Source organism: Doryrhamphus excisus, chromosome 22 (genome assembly GCF_030265055.1).
Source record: "Doryrhamphus excisus isolate RoL2022-K1 chromosome 22, RoL_Dexc_1.0, whole genome shotgun sequence".
In the NCBI taxonomy this organism is placed as follows: Eukaryota; Metazoa; Chordata; class Actinopteri; order Syngnathiformes; family Syngnathidae; genus Doryrhamphus; species Doryrhamphus excisus.
The window spans coordinates 14,200,772-14,219,473 of NC_080487.1; the positions used below are offsets into that span (position 1 = coordinate 14,200,772).

At 43.3% G+C, this 18,702-nt stretch overlaps 3 protein-coding genes across 7 annotated transcripts in view; 2 read left to right on the top strand and 1 right to left on the bottom strand.

The window, feature by feature from the left end:
• Window positions 1-453: 453 nt before the first annotated feature.
• entpd1 (ectonucleoside triphosphate diphosphohydrolase 1) lies at window positions 454-14,830 on the top strand. Of its 4 annotated transcripts, XM_058061072.1 has the most exons (12): window positions 454-557; window positions 808-1,046; window positions 1,835-1,906; window positions 9,379-9,506; window positions 10,548-10,665; window positions 11,431-11,581; window positions 11,746-11,905; window positions 11,995-12,198; window positions 12,751-13,008; window positions 13,892-14,005; window positions 14,084-14,221; window positions 14,310-14,830. In XM_058061072.1, exons 2-12 carry the CDS (start codon window positions 1,001-1,003, stop codon window positions 14,523-14,525), a joined length of 1,605 nt encoding a protein of 534 aa, XP_057917055.1. In that variant the 5' UTR covers window positions 454-557; window positions 808-1,000; the 3' UTR covers window positions 14,526-14,830. The 4 variants fall into 4 exon arrangements, with proteins under 4 accessions (XP_057917055.1, XP_057917056.1, XP_057917057.1 ...); XM_058061073.1 differs by lacking the exon at window positions 454-557 and having other exon boundaries at window positions 672-1,046; XM_058061074.1 differs by lacking the exons at window positions 454-557; window positions 808-1,046; window positions 1,835-1,906 and adding an exon at window positions 4,857-5,146.
• Window positions 13,250-18,135, bottom strand: LOC131109277 (potassium channel subfamily K member 1-like). The gene is made up of 3 exons (XM_058061075.1): window positions 17,560-18,135; window positions 16,382-16,786; window positions 13,250-15,623 (listed from the first exon to the last, which is right to left on the bottom strand). Exons 1-3 carry the CDS (start codon window positions 17,885-17,887, stop codon window positions 15,316-15,318), a joined length of 1,041 nt encoding a protein of 346 aa, XP_057917058.1. The 5' UTR covers window positions 17,888-18,135; the 3' UTR covers window positions 13,250-15,315.
• The window catches only part of LOC131109274 (proteasome activator complex subunit 4B-like), a 38,549-nt gene continuing 36,088 nt past the window's right edge, over window positions 16,242-18,702 (top strand). For both annotated transcript variants that reach the window (XM_058061065.1, XM_058061066.1), the window contains exons 1-2: window positions 16,242-16,807; window positions 17,515-17,812. The gene's annotated coding sequence lies outside the window, so the exon portion shown is untranslated. The remainder of the gene's footprint in view (window positions 16,808-17,514; window positions 17,813-18,702) is intronic.

An 18,702-nucleotide genomic window follows, 5' to 3' on the forward strand; every position in this document is an offset into this window, starting at 1 on the left:
TTTAGAAATCTAATTTATTAATTCTTGTGATTTAGCAGGACCATAAATATAAATTGTCAACAATCTCAAATCATTTCAAACTGTTGAGCATGACACGTCACAGGAACGTCACGTGACCACTCTGACGAGGACTGCTAGCAAGCAATCGAAACTATGACAAAGAACTACTTTGGTCCGTTAAAAAGAATTGATGACGAGTATAGCATTGTAAACCATTCCAAGCTCCTTTTTGGGATGCCATTGTGAGATTTTATGAGATTATGCTCACTTTTAAATCCATTCTAAACTTTTTTGTTGCCAGTTATCACGCGTTCTAGAATCTTCTTTGCATTCAGTGGTTCCCGCCAAAACGGTCTTTTTTTAAATTTCTTTCACCCACGGCCCGCCTCCAGGCACGCCCACTCTGCTGTGGTTGGTCACACTGCCGAGAGGATAAAAGCACTTCCGGTTTGTGCCGGATGAAAAATAAAATCACGAATAAAGAAAATCAATCAGTAATAAATAAATATACTAATAATAATAATAATAAGAAAAACTTAAGAAAGCACATATAGTTGGTGAGTAGAGAAATAATTTATTTTCAGATCCAAATGAACAGTATTAACAGTTATTTAACCTTTAACGTGAACATGAATGAAACTTCATCATTTGAGCCGATTAGCAAGTTAGCATCGTAACTTTAACCACATGTTTGATGAGCTGCTTCATCTTGTCACTTCATTTTATGTATTTACACTTTTATTCGCATTGACAGCATCGCCTTATTTATTGATTTGGACACAACAAACACTGCTATACTCCCCAGAGACAGGTGAACAGGCACTTAGCAGCTGGAATAAAGCGCCTGGTCTTGGTTTCCTGCCTGGAAATCCTGGCGCTAACCCGAGCTAGCGGGTCCTCAAACTGGGCCCGAAGTACCGCTGGAAGCCGCGTCGACCAGGCGGAGCTCCGGTAAGAAGCGTCGGAACCAGCCGAGCTCTGTGCGCCTCCAGAGGCTATCATGTACCCGAATGACAGCGGAGGTTACTTCAAGATGTCTCCCGTTGGTAAGTGGCTTAGGTTTTCTACAGCATTGTAGAAAAAATGGAATGTGTTTTCTCAGGTAGAGCTATTAGCAATCATGCTACACTAAATAAACACAGTTGGGAAACTGTTACTTAATGGTTGCTCCTCTGACTCTTCCACACGACCAAGTAACGTTGGAAAGGCGTTGGACTTTAGCAGGTTTGTAGGCTAGTCCAGCTCCATACTTGCCCATGTTCACGAAACAGTCCAGTATTAAATGACGTTGACAGATTCAAATCCATTTCTTTTGCTGGTAGGGAATCAGGAACTCCAACCACTTGTGTCCGATGCTGGCGTCTTTAGGAATTGGAAACATTTCCAAGCATTGCTAGCAAGTAAACAGCAGAGCAGCGCTTGGTGGAGAGCAGAGTTTATATATAAGGAAGTCCGTCCCTCTGTGACATCACAAAGGAACGGTTTTACCACACCTCCTCAAACCAAGCGTTTTTGAGCCATCCCAAACTTCTTTCAGGCCCCTAACCCTAACCCAAATGTGCAAACCTCATGATCTTTAACATAAGAATACAACATTCTAACTACATTTATAGGTCAGAAACGTGGAAAAAGCATAATAGGTCGCCTTTTAGTGAAAGCATTTCACTTTCTCTTGGTGCCAATTGGCCTTCTTGTTTTTGCCAAATTCAAAATGAGCTCCTAAAACCATTTTCAGATCGTATTTTGGTGGCAAACAATCCTATGTCTTATCTTGCAGACACTCCAGAGTAGTCAAAGCGTCATTGTGGTCTTTTCTTCTCCCCACTCTCCTCAGATTTCCTCAGGGACCTCATTGCCACGGTAACGCTCCACAGCCTGAGCGGCAATCAGCCTCCGCTAACAAAAGGTCAGCATGTGTCCTGAGGTCGTATGAATTATGTATCAATCTAGCGGTTGTGACTGCCCCCCCCCCCTTCCATTCTATCTTTAACTTTATGTCCTTCCCGAGGTTTTCCGTTGGCTTGTACATGTGATGCCGTTCAGGCGTTCTGGTCAAGTATGCATCTTGTGAAAAAGTCTTCCCAGAATAATGGAAGCTGCCATTTGGGATCCTCCGCTGGTTCCCGGGAACAACAAAGACACCTTAATTGCGTTTGTCAGCTTTTAGGGGGGGTTAAAGTGCCACAAAGTACATTACTGTCATCATCCTACCACGCTCCTCTTTCAGGAACTTAAGAGGATGCTCTGCCAAAGAGGAAGCAGATAAACTAGTTTAATGCTTTTTTCACAGCGTAAGATTCAAAGGAATCACTCTAAATATCATTACTTTTGGCTTACATCAACGTTTACTCATCAGCCGGTTTTACAGGATGATATTTCCTCAGTTGGAAACATTCATTCATATTAAGTAAGCGGAGAACTGTGAGGGTTTTTTTTTGTGCCAACGAGCTTGTAATATCGTGATATGATATCACAGACGGACTAAAAATAGCTTCTTTCCACTTTAGTTGACACTAAATGTTTTCCCTGCGGGTTATTTGAACAGCGTCTGTATTGTATAATGATATTTTTAACCACTCAGCAGTAAGAAGGTTGAGATTTCAACATCACCGCAACACATTTAAGCAATTTAAGCGTCAATCAAAATGTCTTCCAAGGGAAGTGGTCATTAGCAACCGTTAGCGTTAATGGCGGATGGTCTCCTTTTATGCTGTAGATCAGGGGGTCCAACTCAGGGACCAACTCAGGGCCCGCTTGAAAATCTAAAAAATGTCAGCGGCCCACCTTTGTCCTATAACAGTACATAGACAAAAGACGGACCATGGTGTGTATGTGTGTGTGTGTGTGTGTATATATGATATATAATATATATATATATGTACACTGCACTGTAAAGCGAGCCTATGGACAATATATGGGTAAACATATGGCTTATGGCGGAGGCCTCCTGTCTTGATGAAAACGCCATCCATCCCTTTGTTGTGTAAATCTCTTCATTTGACGGCAGGCGGCATGGCGGCTGGTGAGGTCACATGATGGATGTGCTAGCAAGGGATTTAAGTGAGGCTTATGGATCATGAAATATTGTTATGGCAGTGCTATTTCATTCAAGTGAATGCCTCACAAATCATCTCGCGATGCCTTAAAGAAACACGCATGTCCGCTCTGAAAGAAAAAGGTTCATGTTTGAACTCTTATCCCAATAACATGGCTAATGTATTTATTGTATTTAGCTGACTCCTAGTATTTCCTATTTGTTCACAAATAGGTTGCGTCCTGTTGGATAAATAGATTGTTTCATTGGCTGGATTGATTGCGTCCTGTTAGATAAATAGACTGTTTCATTGGCTGGTTTGATTGCGCTTAAGCAAAGACCATTCATTCAAATATAAAGCCTTCAAATGCGACACCTCCCATCAAATATTTGGACTCTCCTCGGGCTTGTTTGCTCCTTATTGTTCATCACAAGAGCCGTGTGCAAAGAAAGGACTGTCTTAGGGAATATTTCATTTCATGTAATACTCAGGTGCATGCGGGGGAGGCACATTCAATATTATAACATTCATAAAAACTTCAATAAAATAAGAATATAGTTCAACAGATTAATTTAGCCCTTGTTGCTAGGCAGAATTCATGCTCATTTCGTGGGAGAGAAAAGGCTTGTTGTCTTAAATGTCTGTCAACCCTTGCGGTTTCCTTACCCTTATGTGCATATCATGTAACATATTCAGTACATATCATGTAAAATATGATGTACATATCATGTAAGATATGATGTACATATCATGTAAAATATGATGTACATATCATGTAACATATGATGTACATATCATGTAACATATGATGTACATATCATGTAAGATATGAAGTGCATATCATGTAAGATATGATGTACATATCATGTAAGATATGATGTACATATCATGTAAGATATGGTGTACATATCATGTAAGATATGATGTACATATCATGTAAGATATGGTGTACATATCATGTAACATATGATGTGCATATCATGTAAGATATGATGTGCATATCATGTAAGATATGATGTGCATATCATGTAAGATATGATGTGCATATCATGTAAGATATGATGTGCATATCATGTAACATATGAAGTGCATATCATGTAACATATGAAGTGCATATCATGTAACATGTGATGTACATATCATGTAAGATATGAAGTGCATATCATGTAAGATATGAAGTGCATATCATGTAACATATGATGTGCATATCATGTAAGATATGATGTGCATATCATGTAACATATGATGTACATATCATGTAAGATATGATGTACATATCATGTAAGATATGATGTACATATCATGTAAGATATGATGTACATATCATGTAACATATGAAGTACATATCATGTAACATATGAAGTACATATCATGTAACATATGAAGTACATATCATGTAAGATATGATGTGCATATCATGTAACATATGATGTACATATCATGTAACATATCATGTAACATATGATGTGCATATCATGTAACATATGATGTATGTACATATCATGTAACATATGAAGTACATATCAGTCCAGTCAGGTGTTCAGGTGGCCAAGAACCGAATCCCCTTAAGTGGTGGTGGTGCTTCCACACAAAGACCACCATTGTTGCCAGAAATAGTACAGTAGCACGGTATGTGAACACAACACACACAATTGTCGGGTCCTTGAAGTGGCCCTGAAATCAAGGTTTTTCCCATGAGGCCGCAGTCAATGCTATGACATAATGGCTCTAGAGTTGATTTAAAAGGAGGCGGAGCTTAAGGAGTATGACATTGGTATGAGTCTATGGGCGTGTGTTAGATCCACTTTTCCTGGGCAAAGCAAAGAGCGAGGGAGGGGAGAAAGTTGAGGAAATGATGAGCAAGAGAGGAGGAAGAGGAGGAAGAGGAGGAGGAGGCTGTTGTTCATAAGCAAGTGCATGCCAGAGGAACCAACACACACACACACACACACACACACACACACACACAGAGTGAGCGAGGGCGAAGGAGAGCATGGATGTGAGAGGGAGGAAGAGGAAGTGAGTTGAGAGAGAGGTGAAGACGTAGGGTTAAGACGTAGAAGAAGACTGGTAGAGCATCGTGTCTGCTGAGGCCATGTCTTCACCAAAAGGTAAGATGACTTGTCTTGGTCCAGGACTTGTTGCTTCAGTCCTTGTAGCTTATTAGTGCATGGGGGTGGCTCTGACAGGTGCATACTGTGTGTGTGTGTGTGTGTGTGTTTGTGTGTGTGTGTACACAAGACGGTGCACACACACACACACTTGTGTGATGAAGACACATTGTCTGACAGATGAACTAAAATGAACACAGGAAAAGCATAATGAAATATAATAATTTAAAAAAAAAAGTAATGCATGATACATTAAACTAAAGTAAAAAAAATATTGGTTTTGCATAACTACATGTTACATCTGCATATGGATACAAATATGTATGGAAGGAAAAAATATCGAGGTGAAACAAAAAATAATAATAATAAAAAAATCCTATTGTATTTTGTGGACTATAAGTCGCTCCGGAGTATACATGGCGGCTACTGCGACCTGTTGTGACCTTCAAACGCCCCTTGTGACACACTCTGACCCGGGTCTTGGGGATTTGGGACTGGCTCAGCAGATCTCCGCTTCCTCTTTCCTGGTAGTTCCTCCGTCCTGCGCTTACTGGTCTGAACAACCAATCACATACTCCGTCCGTCCGTCCATCCATCCATCCATCCATCTATGCCACTTATCCTCACTAGGGTCATGGGTGGTATGCAGGTTCAATCCCAGGCAGCATGCTTGCTAGCCCCTAGCCCTAGTCAGACATCCAGGCTAAAGGCTACACTGTGACTAATGTAGCATGATCATGCTTTCCTGTATCTAAGGGTGTGAGGCGTATTGAAGAGAAGGGGAAGGTCATGGAGATAAAGAGTGGCCATTTTTATAAACGTGATAAGTCATTAGACGGTAATCTCTCATTTATCCTGGTTAAATTGAATATTTTCATAGTTGTGGCATTAAAAAAAAACAGTTGACGATCTGCCAAATATGCTTTTTAAACAGTATTAGAGCCCTCTAAAATGAAATAACAGCCCTATAGTCACATTGATTTCTTATTATACACTACATAAGCAGAGAAAATAAGCAATTTAAGATATAAATAAAACTTGTGGAGGAGTGGAATAGGGGGTAGAAGGGTTATTCAGGTTTCCAAAGTTTTAGCTTATCGTGGGTTATGGCTGCATTATGATGATTATTATTATGTTATTATTAATATTATGTGTGTTATGAGATCATTTCAAACTGCAATAAGACAGACGATCAAGACTGGTGCTTGTCTCACCAAGCCATGACTGACACCAAGTGGCCAATGTAGAATATTACATTCACATTTTCACTGATCTTCTTAATGCCTTGTATTTATTTACTTATGAATATTGATGTTCATCAAACCATTAAAGCTAGCAATGTAGTGCTATGGTGGTGTTCCCTCTAGCGGATGGGAAGGTGTCATGACTTAGCGGCATAGAAAATGGATGGATGAGTTAACTTGTTAGCTTGTATGTTTATTTTGGTGCTTCCTGATCCTCGGGTAATTGTTGTTGACTTCCACTTGACAACAGTGGTAATGGTTATGTTAATATTTACACAAGGGCTCTCATATCCATCCATCGCTCCTGTCTTGAATTAGAGACCTAACCTTAAATGACTCCCCCCCCCCCCCCCCCCCCCTATTGTGAAAGCTCCACTTGCGTCAGTCTTTGGTTATTTGTAAGAGTCTTTGATGCATCGCTGTGTATGATTGTTTCCCAGCAGGCGGGTTGACAAAACTCCAAAACTATAGCAGCATCACGCTTGCAGAAAGAAGAAAATGTGGGGCACACCTGGCTTCACTTTTGCTGCTAGGCGGGGGGGGTAACGCAAACTTTTGTCTTATTTATAGCCTTTAAGTGACCTATTTAGAGCATCACACTCCAAAGCCTGACCTTAAACTTCCATCCATCCATTTTCTATACCACTTATCCTCCCTGGGGGAGCTGGGCTACAGGTGGGGTACAGGCGGGGTCCAATCCCAGGGCACATATAGACAAACAACCATGAATTACGTGAAGTCATAGAAAGAAAATGATTGAATATGCAGGCAAAGACAGAATTCACCTTCAATGTCTTGAGGAACCAAAGTTGGAAAACAAAGAAGTGCTTTTATGAATGGCTCCACAAATTAGCATCCAAGTCACGTTTTGAGACACTCTCACACACACACACACACACACACTCACACACACACACAGGGAGAGAGGGAAGAGCAGGGGATTCCGATCCGTCACAGGGATGACATCATAGTGGTCTGTAGTGATAAACAAAGAACCAAACAAGGGAGTCCCCACTTCCTGTGTGGAATGAAGAGAGAGAGCGCACGGTGGCTCTCATTGGCTGGCATGTGGAGGCATCGCCATGGTGACCGGCCTCGCTGGTGGGCCCCGTGTGGGCGGAGTGGGGTAGAAAGGTTGGGGGGAGGTCACGGCAAAGTTTCACACACAAACCACTGGCTTCTAATCCTGGAAGGGGTTTCTACAGATACCTTCGTCTTATCTTTCCTCCTTCCTGTCCTCCTCGCTTGGCCCCGCCTCCTCCATGCGGCAGGCGACACAGGTACGTCTCCGCTCCGTCTCATTGGCTTCCACGGCTTTCCATGGCATTGCAACATGCTGGAGATTGTAGATACCTTTAACCTGGTACATACTTATGTAAACACGCCACTACAGCCACATGTGTGTGTGTGTGCGTGCACGTGTGTGTGCACGTGTGTGTTCCCCATCAGCAAACAGTGAAAAGCCCCAAGTCCACTGCTTGAAAGGAAATCCGTCACGGTGTTTCCAGGTTGTTTAATGATCCTACCGTTGATGGAATGAAAGAAATGTGAAAGTGACTTCCACGGAAAGACAAGTGAGACCACCGGGACCACTTGGAATGGAATGAAGCCCCTCCTTCAGGCTTCCTTGGTTGGACTTCAGTAGAAAAGCAGTGAATAATGGTGTCCCTCGTCTGCTAACACCATAGTACAATAGATGTTTTACTCACTAAGTCACTTATTAAATGACACGATTTCATATTTACCTATCTTCATACTTAACAGGGCCGCACGGTGGACTAGTGGTTCACATGTTGGCTACACAGTCAGGTGCTTTGGCTTCAAATCTCCGTTGTCCATAGGTATGAATGTGAGAGTTGATGGTTGGCTGTCTGCACAGTGATTGACCACCCCGTCTATCGGCCGCCATGGTCGGCTGGAATAGGCTCCATCATCCATCATCCTAGCATAGAAGATGGATGGAGGGATGGACGGATACACTTAAACACACCACAAGAAATGACATGGTCCATACACTCCCAAAGCCTGCCAAAAAAGCCTCACTTATCATTCACATAGTCATTTATTCATCCATCAGGCAAAGAAATACTCACTTAGTATTAGTATCATAAAAGTATACAATTCATTTACTAACTGTACATGCCTTTTTGTATGCAATCCTATTTGGATAGCATGGTCACTTTTCAGATGTTGATTTTTTTGGCAGGAAAATCGACTAAACCCAGTAAATCAAAGTAGTTTTTCCTGCTTTTACTTTTATGTATTTTTTTGTATTTTTAGCCAAATAAATAGATGTATTTTTCCCTACAACTTATGACATTCTTTATCATTTTTTGTGTGAGCAATAAGTTTTTTATATATATTTTCATGCTCTTTCTGCTTTTATTTATTGGATTACTAGAAAAAAATTATATATAAATTAATGTTTTAATAATAACATTATCAAATATAATCCTCACCCAAATATGCTCATAATCAGTCAGGTTGTCCTTCTAAACCCCCAAATATGTCATAAAACAAAAAGCTTACAACATTCTTCTTTCCAGGATGCTTTTTTCCCTATAAAGTAATAAAAGTGTAAAAGTAAATAAAAGAGGTTTCCGCTCATGAAAAGCTGATTGAATGTTTATGATTGTTGCCAAATATTTGTTGGCATTATTAAGCAAACAGGAATGTGTGTCAACGTGTTTTCAATCATCATGCCCTCATGTGTGACGCCACTTCTCATGATGAATTACTAGGAAGGACGACGGGGACCAGGCTGGACCACTAGAGCACCAGTCCATGTGTGCCGCATCGCCGGGCAAACGTCCCAGTTCAGACATGCCAGTTGGACACGTGTTGTCCTTGCACACATCTGTATGCAATCCACTCTGACAACATTCTTTCTTCCTCTTTCCTTTCCTTCTCCTTTGAACCCCCCGCCTCCTTCCTTCCTTCCTGTCTGTCTGTCTGCCTGCCTGCCGCCATCCGCCCACTCGCTGGCAGAGATGAAAGACAAGAACCCCTGGAACATGTCGGTGACCGTCATCATCGCCGTCGTGGGCGTCATTGCCGTGGTCGCCCTGGTGACAGTATTGGTGGTCCAGAACATACCCCTCATTCAGAAGTACAAGGTAAGACCTGCAGGTGGCTTCACTCACTGCTGACAAATATGGGAGACAGGATTTTATGATTAACTGGCCGTAGGTATGAATGTCCACACTTTGTATTGAATTGTGGACTCCTATAGAGCAGCTCCACACAATAACCCGCACATAAATCTTTGTAGATCTTCCAGAATCTCCACCTATTCCAGCTGTACTTCCTTGGATTTGTACTTCCCGCCAAACGGTCTGTTTTTGTTTCTTCCACCCACGGCCCGCCTCCGGGCACACCCACTCCAAAGTGCTTTCAAAGTATTTGCTTGACAACAAGACAGCCGTTGCTTTAAGCATTAGCATGCTAGCAAGCTAAATAATGAGCAGAGTGCTGATTGTGAATGCACACGTGTGACGACGTTCAAATTTCCCATCAAAGCTGCAAGACTCTTTTCACTTCCTGGTTGCTGTGCAGCGTTTATTTCTATTGGAAAGTAGCTGGCACACTTCTTGGAAAATGCTCCTTGTGGCGGTTTTTCCCGCTTTAAAACTTCACCAAACATGCTCTCTCCTATTGTGGAGTTGCGTTGATTCTAGCGAGGGAAAAAAACACTGAAAGATTGTATAAATAAAAAAAGGTCTTTGGGAAGGATGTGGAAGGAGGTAACGAGGAAGCACGATGAGTGGGGTTATACTTTAATAAAAAGGTATTCACATTTAAAGAACGTGAAAGAAGACATGATCTATCCACCAAGGAGTGGTTTAACTGCTTTTTGCCGTGTATTTTGTACTCTGCTGGTCTTTTTTCCATTTTTCCCACTTTGGGATGCATTTTTTTCGGATGCAAGATTTTTCAGGTGTTCAGTGTGTACTGCAGTAGTACGTTTGTGTTTAAGAAGTACATAAAAAAAGTAAGCTAGTTGTTCTTAAAGTACAGCTGTTAAAGATTAGTATCTCCAGTTTAGTAAACACATCCCAGCTATGCTAAAGAAGCTATCGCCGTGTTTGCACACGCTCAGTCAATACAAAAACACATGGCCTTATAAAAATGCCGTTTTTGTGTTTTTTTCTTGCCAGTATGGCATCGTACTGGATGCCGGCTCCTCCCACACCACCGTGTTTGTCTACCAGTGGCCTGCAGAGAAGGACAACAACACGGGAAGAGCTGAACAGAAGCACTCCTGCAACGTCAAAGGTAGGATCCACCATGGAGGATTCAATGTTCATATTCATATATTCATATTTGTGGAGTTCCAGCATAGAAACCTGTTTAGAACTTTCAAAATACGATTTTTTCCCATCATGAGAGCCCCATACACATATACTATAATATAAAATATCATATAAAATATGATTCTTTGTTTTTCATTACCAACACTTTTGAGCAGGCTATGGGATTGCTTTAAGTATTAGCATGCTAGCATGCTAACTAACTAGCAAAGTGCCAAAAAACTTCCAAAAACATTAAGATTGGAGAAATGACGACATGTTATGAAATGATATCATATCCATGGTGCAAGTGGAAAGTAGGTTTAAGCCCTCTTCTCTTGCTTCCATCAAGTTTTTTACACAAGTAGTAAAACTACACATTTGCTAGCAAGATGTTTGGATCCATGCTTGGGGGAAAAAACTCCATATGGTTTTCACATTCAAATATTACTGCATTTTATGTGTTTAGAAGGTTCAGAGTATTTTTATAGTTCAGATTTATTTGCCATTGATTTCATTTATAGATTCAATTTGAACATACCATAGATTTAATTCCCATACATCATGGAATATACATACACAAAACATTGAGAAAAATAGAAGTATTTTTAAAATAGGGAGTTACTTTCAATCACCCTGTACATCAAAACAAAAGAGTCATACATTTGCATTAGCATCCTAAAGAATCAGCCTGCGTTATGTTTGTCTCCTGCTGTATCCCACCAACTTTGCATGAATGTCTTTGCTGAAGGTCCAGGTATCTCCAGCTATTCAGCCACGCCCTGGAAGGCCGGGGAGTCCCTGAGAGCATGCATGCAGGAGGTGGAGGAGAATATACCCAGGAAAAGACACGCTGAGACTCCGCTTTACCTCGGAGCCACGGCCGGGATGAGATTGCTGGAGTAAGACCTGGATAAGATCAATATCGCTAATGTGCTGCTTTTCCATGTGTTGATTTATGCTCTCATATATCCAGCAGCTGTCTACTTGTTACTAGCCACATGCCATATTAATATTGCTCATGAATATATGACGTGTGTGTGTGTGTGTGTGTGTGTGCGTGCAGGAAGGCCAACAGCTCCGCATCCGAGGAGGTCTTCAAGTCCGTCTCAGAGACCCTCCAGAGGTTCCCCTTCTCCTACCAAGGTGCCAGGATCCTCAGCGGCCAGGAGGAGGGTGCCTTCGGCTGGGTGACGGTCAACTACCTGGATGACCGCCTCAAGCAGGTTCCATCGCTCGTCTCATTCTGCAGGTTTTAATAGTCGCCAGCCCCCGCCAGCTTAGCCTTTCATGCCTTTGTGTGTGGGGGGTGCAGGGCCTGAAGACCACAGGGGCTCTGGACCTCGGCGGGGCATCCACCCAGATTAGCTTTGTGTCCAAAATATTCGACGGCTCTGAGTCACCCGACAACTCAGTGACCTTCCGTCTCTACGGCAACGACTACAACCTTTACACGCACAGCTTCCTGTGCTACGGGAAGGACCAAGCGCTGAAGATGGCGCTGGCCCACCAGACCCAGGTACACCACTCAACATTAGAGCTCTCTCAACATGAACTAACACCCCTATAGTTATATTTACACTGGTGTTCCCCAATATAGAAGACATAATTAGAAGAATTAAGACATTGTTGAGTGGGGGCGGACAGGAAGTGACATCAGGGGTTCAGAGTCGAGTTTAGGGCTGCAACAGTAGGCTGTGTTTTTATTTAGGATTATTGTGCATTTTGTGAGAAAATTCAAACCTGCAATAAAAGTCTGGTGCTTGTTTGTCTCACCAAACATGACAGTAACAATACTGACACCTACTGACCAGTATAGAGTACTACAAATGTGTCCCTAAGAGAGAGGCGGGGTCCACCCTGGACTATATTTATAATGTCAAATAAAAGGCCTACCTGTTACTCTTTCAAATTGAGCGGATAATAAATTCCCCTGGCCTGGCTGGAGAAACACCAAGGCTATGAATGCGTACGTTAAAAAAAGCATTGTTGTGGTCAAATCCAATTATTGTTCCAACCATTCCAGCATCTTTTCCATCCTCCTTGACCTTGTCATGCGTCTGTCCGGCAGGCGAGTCCTCAGGCGGTATCCGACCCGTGTTTCCACCCGGGTTACAGCGAAACAAAGGAGTACTCGACCCTGTACGACAGCCCCTGCGTGTCGGACAGGAAGCCCCAAGGAGCCCCGCCGGTGTTCCGACACAGCGGCATGGGAAACTTCCAACAATGCCAGGAGATTGTACGGAACCTCTTTGACTCCAGTCAGTGTAAATACAGCCAATGCTCCTTCAACGGGGTCTACCAGCCTCCTCTGCAGGGGCTGTTCGGGGTGAGTGTGGACGATCTCGATGTATCGTATTATTACCTCATAGTTGATCCGTCTAATGTGAACTTGGTGTATGACGCTTTATTCTTAAAGTGTCAAAACTGAAGAAGACTAATTTGGCCCATATTATTAAAAATAAAAAATATTACATTACGTCTTCTGCACATAAATAAACTAAAATGGTTTCATTTTATTAGTTACAATGTATGAATATATCACATCTTTCAATTCACAGTTCATAACGTCCAAAAGGAGTAGGAAGAAGCAAAGCTTATTAAATCCTACCCCTCCATCTCTTCTACTGCAGTACATTTATTCACTTCCTGTATTCCACATGGGATTAGTTTTTAAATACATAAATAAGTGATAAGGTCGTGTAACCCTACGGTTACATTCATTCATTCATTCAGTTTCTATCGCTTATCCTCACGAGGGTCGAGACTATTCCTAATAATACTGTTTAAAATGCCCACGTTGCCCTATTCTTATTTTTTATTCATATCCAATAATTGCCTATAATATTCTCACACACTCTTATGACTTATTTTTATAAGTTTGATATGATTTTTTGGCTTCTTTATCTTGTTGAAGGATGAATTTCCCGTATAACGTGTTGTTGTTCTTCCAAGCATTTTGTGGTCCTTTTGTCACCCGTGGCTGATTGTTTTTATTTTGCTTCTTGGACATTTCTCACTTTTCATCACAGAATGTCATTTTTTAGGAAGTGTTCCTATGCTTCATCCGCATCATTGCAACTGTACACTGTATTCCGTTTTTGTTCCACATCCTCCTTCACAGCGTTTGAGGAAGTACACGAAGAGATGGAGGAACTGAGTCATGGTGTTAATTGTGGATCTTTGTTTTCGCCTCCTTGATGCTGCCGTAGGCCTTCTCCGCCTACTACTACGCCATGAGCTTCCTCAACCTCACCGACACATCCATCCCTCTGGATACGGTCAAGGAGAGGATAGCCAGCTTCTGCGCTACACCTTGGGATCAGGTCGGGGATCAAATGATGGACGTGTACTTGACTTGTGTGTCTCCATGGTACAGTGAAGCACTCGTGTTTTTACTGCAGGTGAAGCAGCAGAACCCCGGCATTAAGTTGAAGTATTTAGTAGGGTACTGTTTCGCTGGAACCTACCTCATCACGCTGCTCACAGACGGATACAACTTCACCTCAGATACCTACTCCACCATCAAGTATCTACAGCAGGTCAGCACCAGAAGCTCTGCTCCTCATACGTTCATTATGTACCTTCTCAACCTGGTCTTCTGTGGTTCCTTTGGGCCCATTATCTCAGATAAAAGGAAGCGACGCCGGCTGGACTCTGGGCTACATGTTGAACCTGACCAACATGATTCCTGCAGAGGCTCCCGACACGCCCCCCCTGCCCTACGCCGGCTACGTGGCCATCGTCACCATCATGGCCTTGATGCTGTTCTCCATCTTACTGGTCTGCATACACTCCTTCAGGCCTCTCTGCACCAAGCCGCCCCCGCCGGCACAAATCGTATAAACACCAGCTAATGGAGGGCACCATCGCCTAAAGGTGATGCATCAGTCTGAGTCTGCACGGCAACCTAAACGGGAATGTAATAATGTACATTTATACACATTCTTATCATGGATGATACATTCTATTTTCACTTTGTCCCATTTTTTAATCTATTTGAAGGCCATCAAGATGAGCATGGTATTGTATATGAAATATAATACACACTTTAGCTTTGGCTGGCTTGTAAATTGGTTGTGGAAAAAAGAGGATGTGCTGCCCTCTGGTGTTCAAACACCCACATTGTAAATAAATTTGCACCAATTGAAGCCCTTTAGTATTTATATATACTATATATATATATTTATATATATATATGAAACAATAACGTGACCTCACAATTTGTTGTTGTGCTAAAAAACGTAACATTTCCCACAAAGATTGGTAACCCTGCACTTGTGATGAACTGAATATACTTACAGGAGCTGAGCGGCCATTTTGGCCTTGGCGGAGGTCTGCACTCCACCCACAGCCAATGTAGTGTAGAAGTACACACAGAGTACACACAGAGAGGCGTCTCTAGTATTTGGCTGCTAACAGTAAGTGGAAGCTAAATGGCAACTGGTGTGAACGTTATCACACTTTCTGGCAGGAAGTGGAAACTTTCCAGCCCTTCCTCCACATTCCCGCTCCTACTCTTATCTGCAAGGAATGCATCAGCAAGGGAGAACAAAGAAGATGTCCTAATAAAAGAGCATATCCTGCTTTAACCGTAGAAGAGTCTTGGCCCGACAGCAGGCAGCCATGTTTGTTCTCAAAGCGCTTCTTCGCTCTTGCAAGCTCGGCCCAGTTTGCTGTGCAGGCTGGAGGACCCCGAGGCCGGCGTGTACGATGCCCGCATGGAGGCGGCCTGCTCCGACACGGACGGAATGCCTGCCGAGTGGTAGCTGATGGGCGGGTCGGCGGCGGCGGCGTGCTCCCGCTCGATGATGTTGGCCGTCTCGGCGTCCAGCTCCCGGATTCCCTCCAGATAGAACCTCTGCCTGAGGCGCCTCATCTGGGGCAGCTCCACGCACGTCTCCATCAGCACCAGGACGCACACCAGGCCCAGCAGCAGGTACACTACCAGGATACAAGTCATGTGACTGATACAGGTGGCGTGTTGTTGGATATGACAATATGACAAGTGTAATATGACACGTTTTAAGGGGTGGACGTCTCCTGGAGTCGCGTCTGGAATCCCCATAGAAGAGAATTTTAAGAAGTTAAAGGGGACCTACTAAGCTTTTTCCACTTTTCCGACCTACAAATGAAGTTATTGTTGTATTGTGGTGTTAAACCATGCCAACGTTTCAGATCAGGAGGTCTTTTATTTGGACGTGAGTCCTAAAAGATGTTTAGGATGGCTCATGGTTTTAGAGGGCGTGGTAAAACTGTTCCTTTGTGATGTCACAGAGGAGCAGGCTTCTTTATGGGCGTGGCTGTAAGCCAAATACACTCTCTGCCCTCCCCCAAGCTCTGAAGCTCTGATGTCCACCATAAGTTGCTTTGGCGCCAATCAAAACAAGACGAAGAAGAAGACGGCGAGATAAAAGTGATTGTTGCCTCTTTGCGTCCACTCATGGACCGGTCTTGAAAATGTTCACTCATTTTGATCTTGTGACGCCACATAAGGTACAAAACATATTTCCGCCTTTGGGCATTGTTAGCTACCACGTAAATGTTTCTACCCTTTTCTAGGAAGAGCATCTTAACTCGTTTACACAAAGAAGCCAATATTGAAATATTGGATGTTTGCTACACCAACCTGTGGGCGAGGTTTGACCTCGGAACTGATCAATTCCATTTCATGACTTTGAACGGGAGAAAGAACGTCTTACCAGTAATGAGCAGCTTGTAGAACTGCTGGTACGGGTTTTCCTCAGTGCTGTGCGTCTCCCCCGGGACGTAATCTCCGAGACCGATGGTGGTTAAGGAGATGAAGCAGAAGTAGAGGGACTCCAGAAAGTTCCAGTCCTTCTCCAGGGTGAAGAAGATCCAGGAGGGAATGATGAGCAGCAGCAAGGTCACCACCACGGCCAGGATGGCGGCGTGCACCACGGCGAACTTGGACTTGGACATGGCCCACCTGCGGGGAAAGTAGGAGAGGGGCCGGCGGGTCACCGGGACCATGATCCTTTGCACCACTGCCGAGAGGAAGAAGAGGGTAGCCGGGATGCCCACGAGGGAGTAGATTATGCAGAAGGCCTTTCCTTCGTCTGACAGAGGAACCGTGTGGCCGTACCCTACACACAAGGAAGTACACGGTAAAAACACGCAAATACTAGGACAACTTGTTTGTTTGCATACTAATATCTTTGACCAGATCAAGATAATACTACATTATTGTACAATGTGCAGTAGCCTTAAAAGTCCAAATTTTGCTGCCTTTATTCTTGATTTACTTTCATAAAGTTTTCTGAGCTGGAAATGGTACAAATCAAGACTTTGTAGTTCCATAATTAGCATAATGTGGTACATTTGTGAAGAAATAAGAAAAGCCTATAAAAAGTAGACAAAATGGCCTCCTATTGTGTGTTTCCACTATCGTTAGGAGTACCGTGTATTCTATCTGGGTGGACTCTTAGAAGTTGAAGTAGCCTTGATACTTAGTAGGCCAGATGACCTCTAACACTGAAATCCAATAGCTCTCATCTGGGATGAATAAGTAGAACAAACATCTCAGTGGAACCACCTGAGAACCGGGTTCCAACACATTTGGTTGTATGTTAAAAGAAGACTAAGAGTGGTAGACATGGATGGGTTGATGGTGCTATTACACTGGTAACCTAGCAACAGTGCAGTGCTTCTTTTTGTTTAGTTCAATTAAAGTTGGGCAGAGCCATTACATTACATTACATTACATGACATGACATTACATTACATGTGTACCTTGGAGGACCTTCGCTAACCAAGGGAGGTACTGTAATGTATTTAACAATCATCCAACTGCCACCAACTTTCTTCCGGACAGGCACCTCGGTCTACCCACCCCACCCCTCCTCTCCTGGGGACGAACCTGTGGTGGTGAGGACGGTGCTGGTGAAGAACAAGGAGGACATGAAGTCCCAGTTCCGGTGGCCGCGTCCACTCATGACGGACACGCCGTAGTTGTTGGCCTCCAGGACTCGGACCAGCAGCTCCCGGAGACGCGCTTCCGACACGCAGGTGTTGTTGCCGAGGAAGTCCCGATGGGAGGCCTCCAGCTCGTCCCGCAGCCGGATCTCGTAGGGCAGCTCGATGGCGGAGAAGACCCCGGCGCCGACGAGGAGGTAGGCGGCGTAGACGAGCACCATCACCGCGAAGTTGAGCGCCGATCGGTGACGCGAGGCCAGGCAGACCTCCATGGCGGCCCTTTTACTTTTAAACCCGACCGAGTCACCGGTGGCGACCGTGAGCGCTTTAGTGGCGGCTTCTTCCTCCTTCGTATGTCGGAGGAGGCGGTGACGTCACACACCTGGACAGGTGGATCTCGACAGCAGTTTTTTTTAATGGCGACACAACACGAAAAAAACATCCGTCATTTAGCTGTTTAAAGTCACCTTTTTACTCATCGCTTATACCTGTTTTAGTTCGGTATTGATACTTTTTATACTGCTTAGGTCACATGTACACGCCTTCCACATGAACTGGTTTAACTGGTTTATAAACACTACACGGCGATGTTTGCCCCCCCAACTGTAGGTCATGTCAGACGTACTGCATTGGATACACCTACCTACATACGCTATATTAAAAAGAGAAATATGTACACATATTTATAAAGATCTTACCTGTATTTGATATTGACTTCCTTCCACATTAGCGGGTGAATGTCACGGAGTGACCACTAGATGGCAGTAGATACCATGTTGACAGTCACCGGCCACTTCATTAGACAAGCGCTCATGTAAAAAAAAAACAACAACAACAAAAAACGTAAACAGTTATGGAACCACGACATATTTTTAAAGTAATATATTTACATTTTAATCATAGTTTATGTACAGTGTGCAGTTGACGTACTCATGTAGAATCAGCGAGTGCCCCAGATTAGCTTTTAGCTCATTTCCATCACCAATCCCTCATGTGACCAAATGGAATATCATACATGGAATATCATACATGGAATATCATACATGGAATATCATACAGTTGGGGGACCCCCGCCCCCCCATATCTC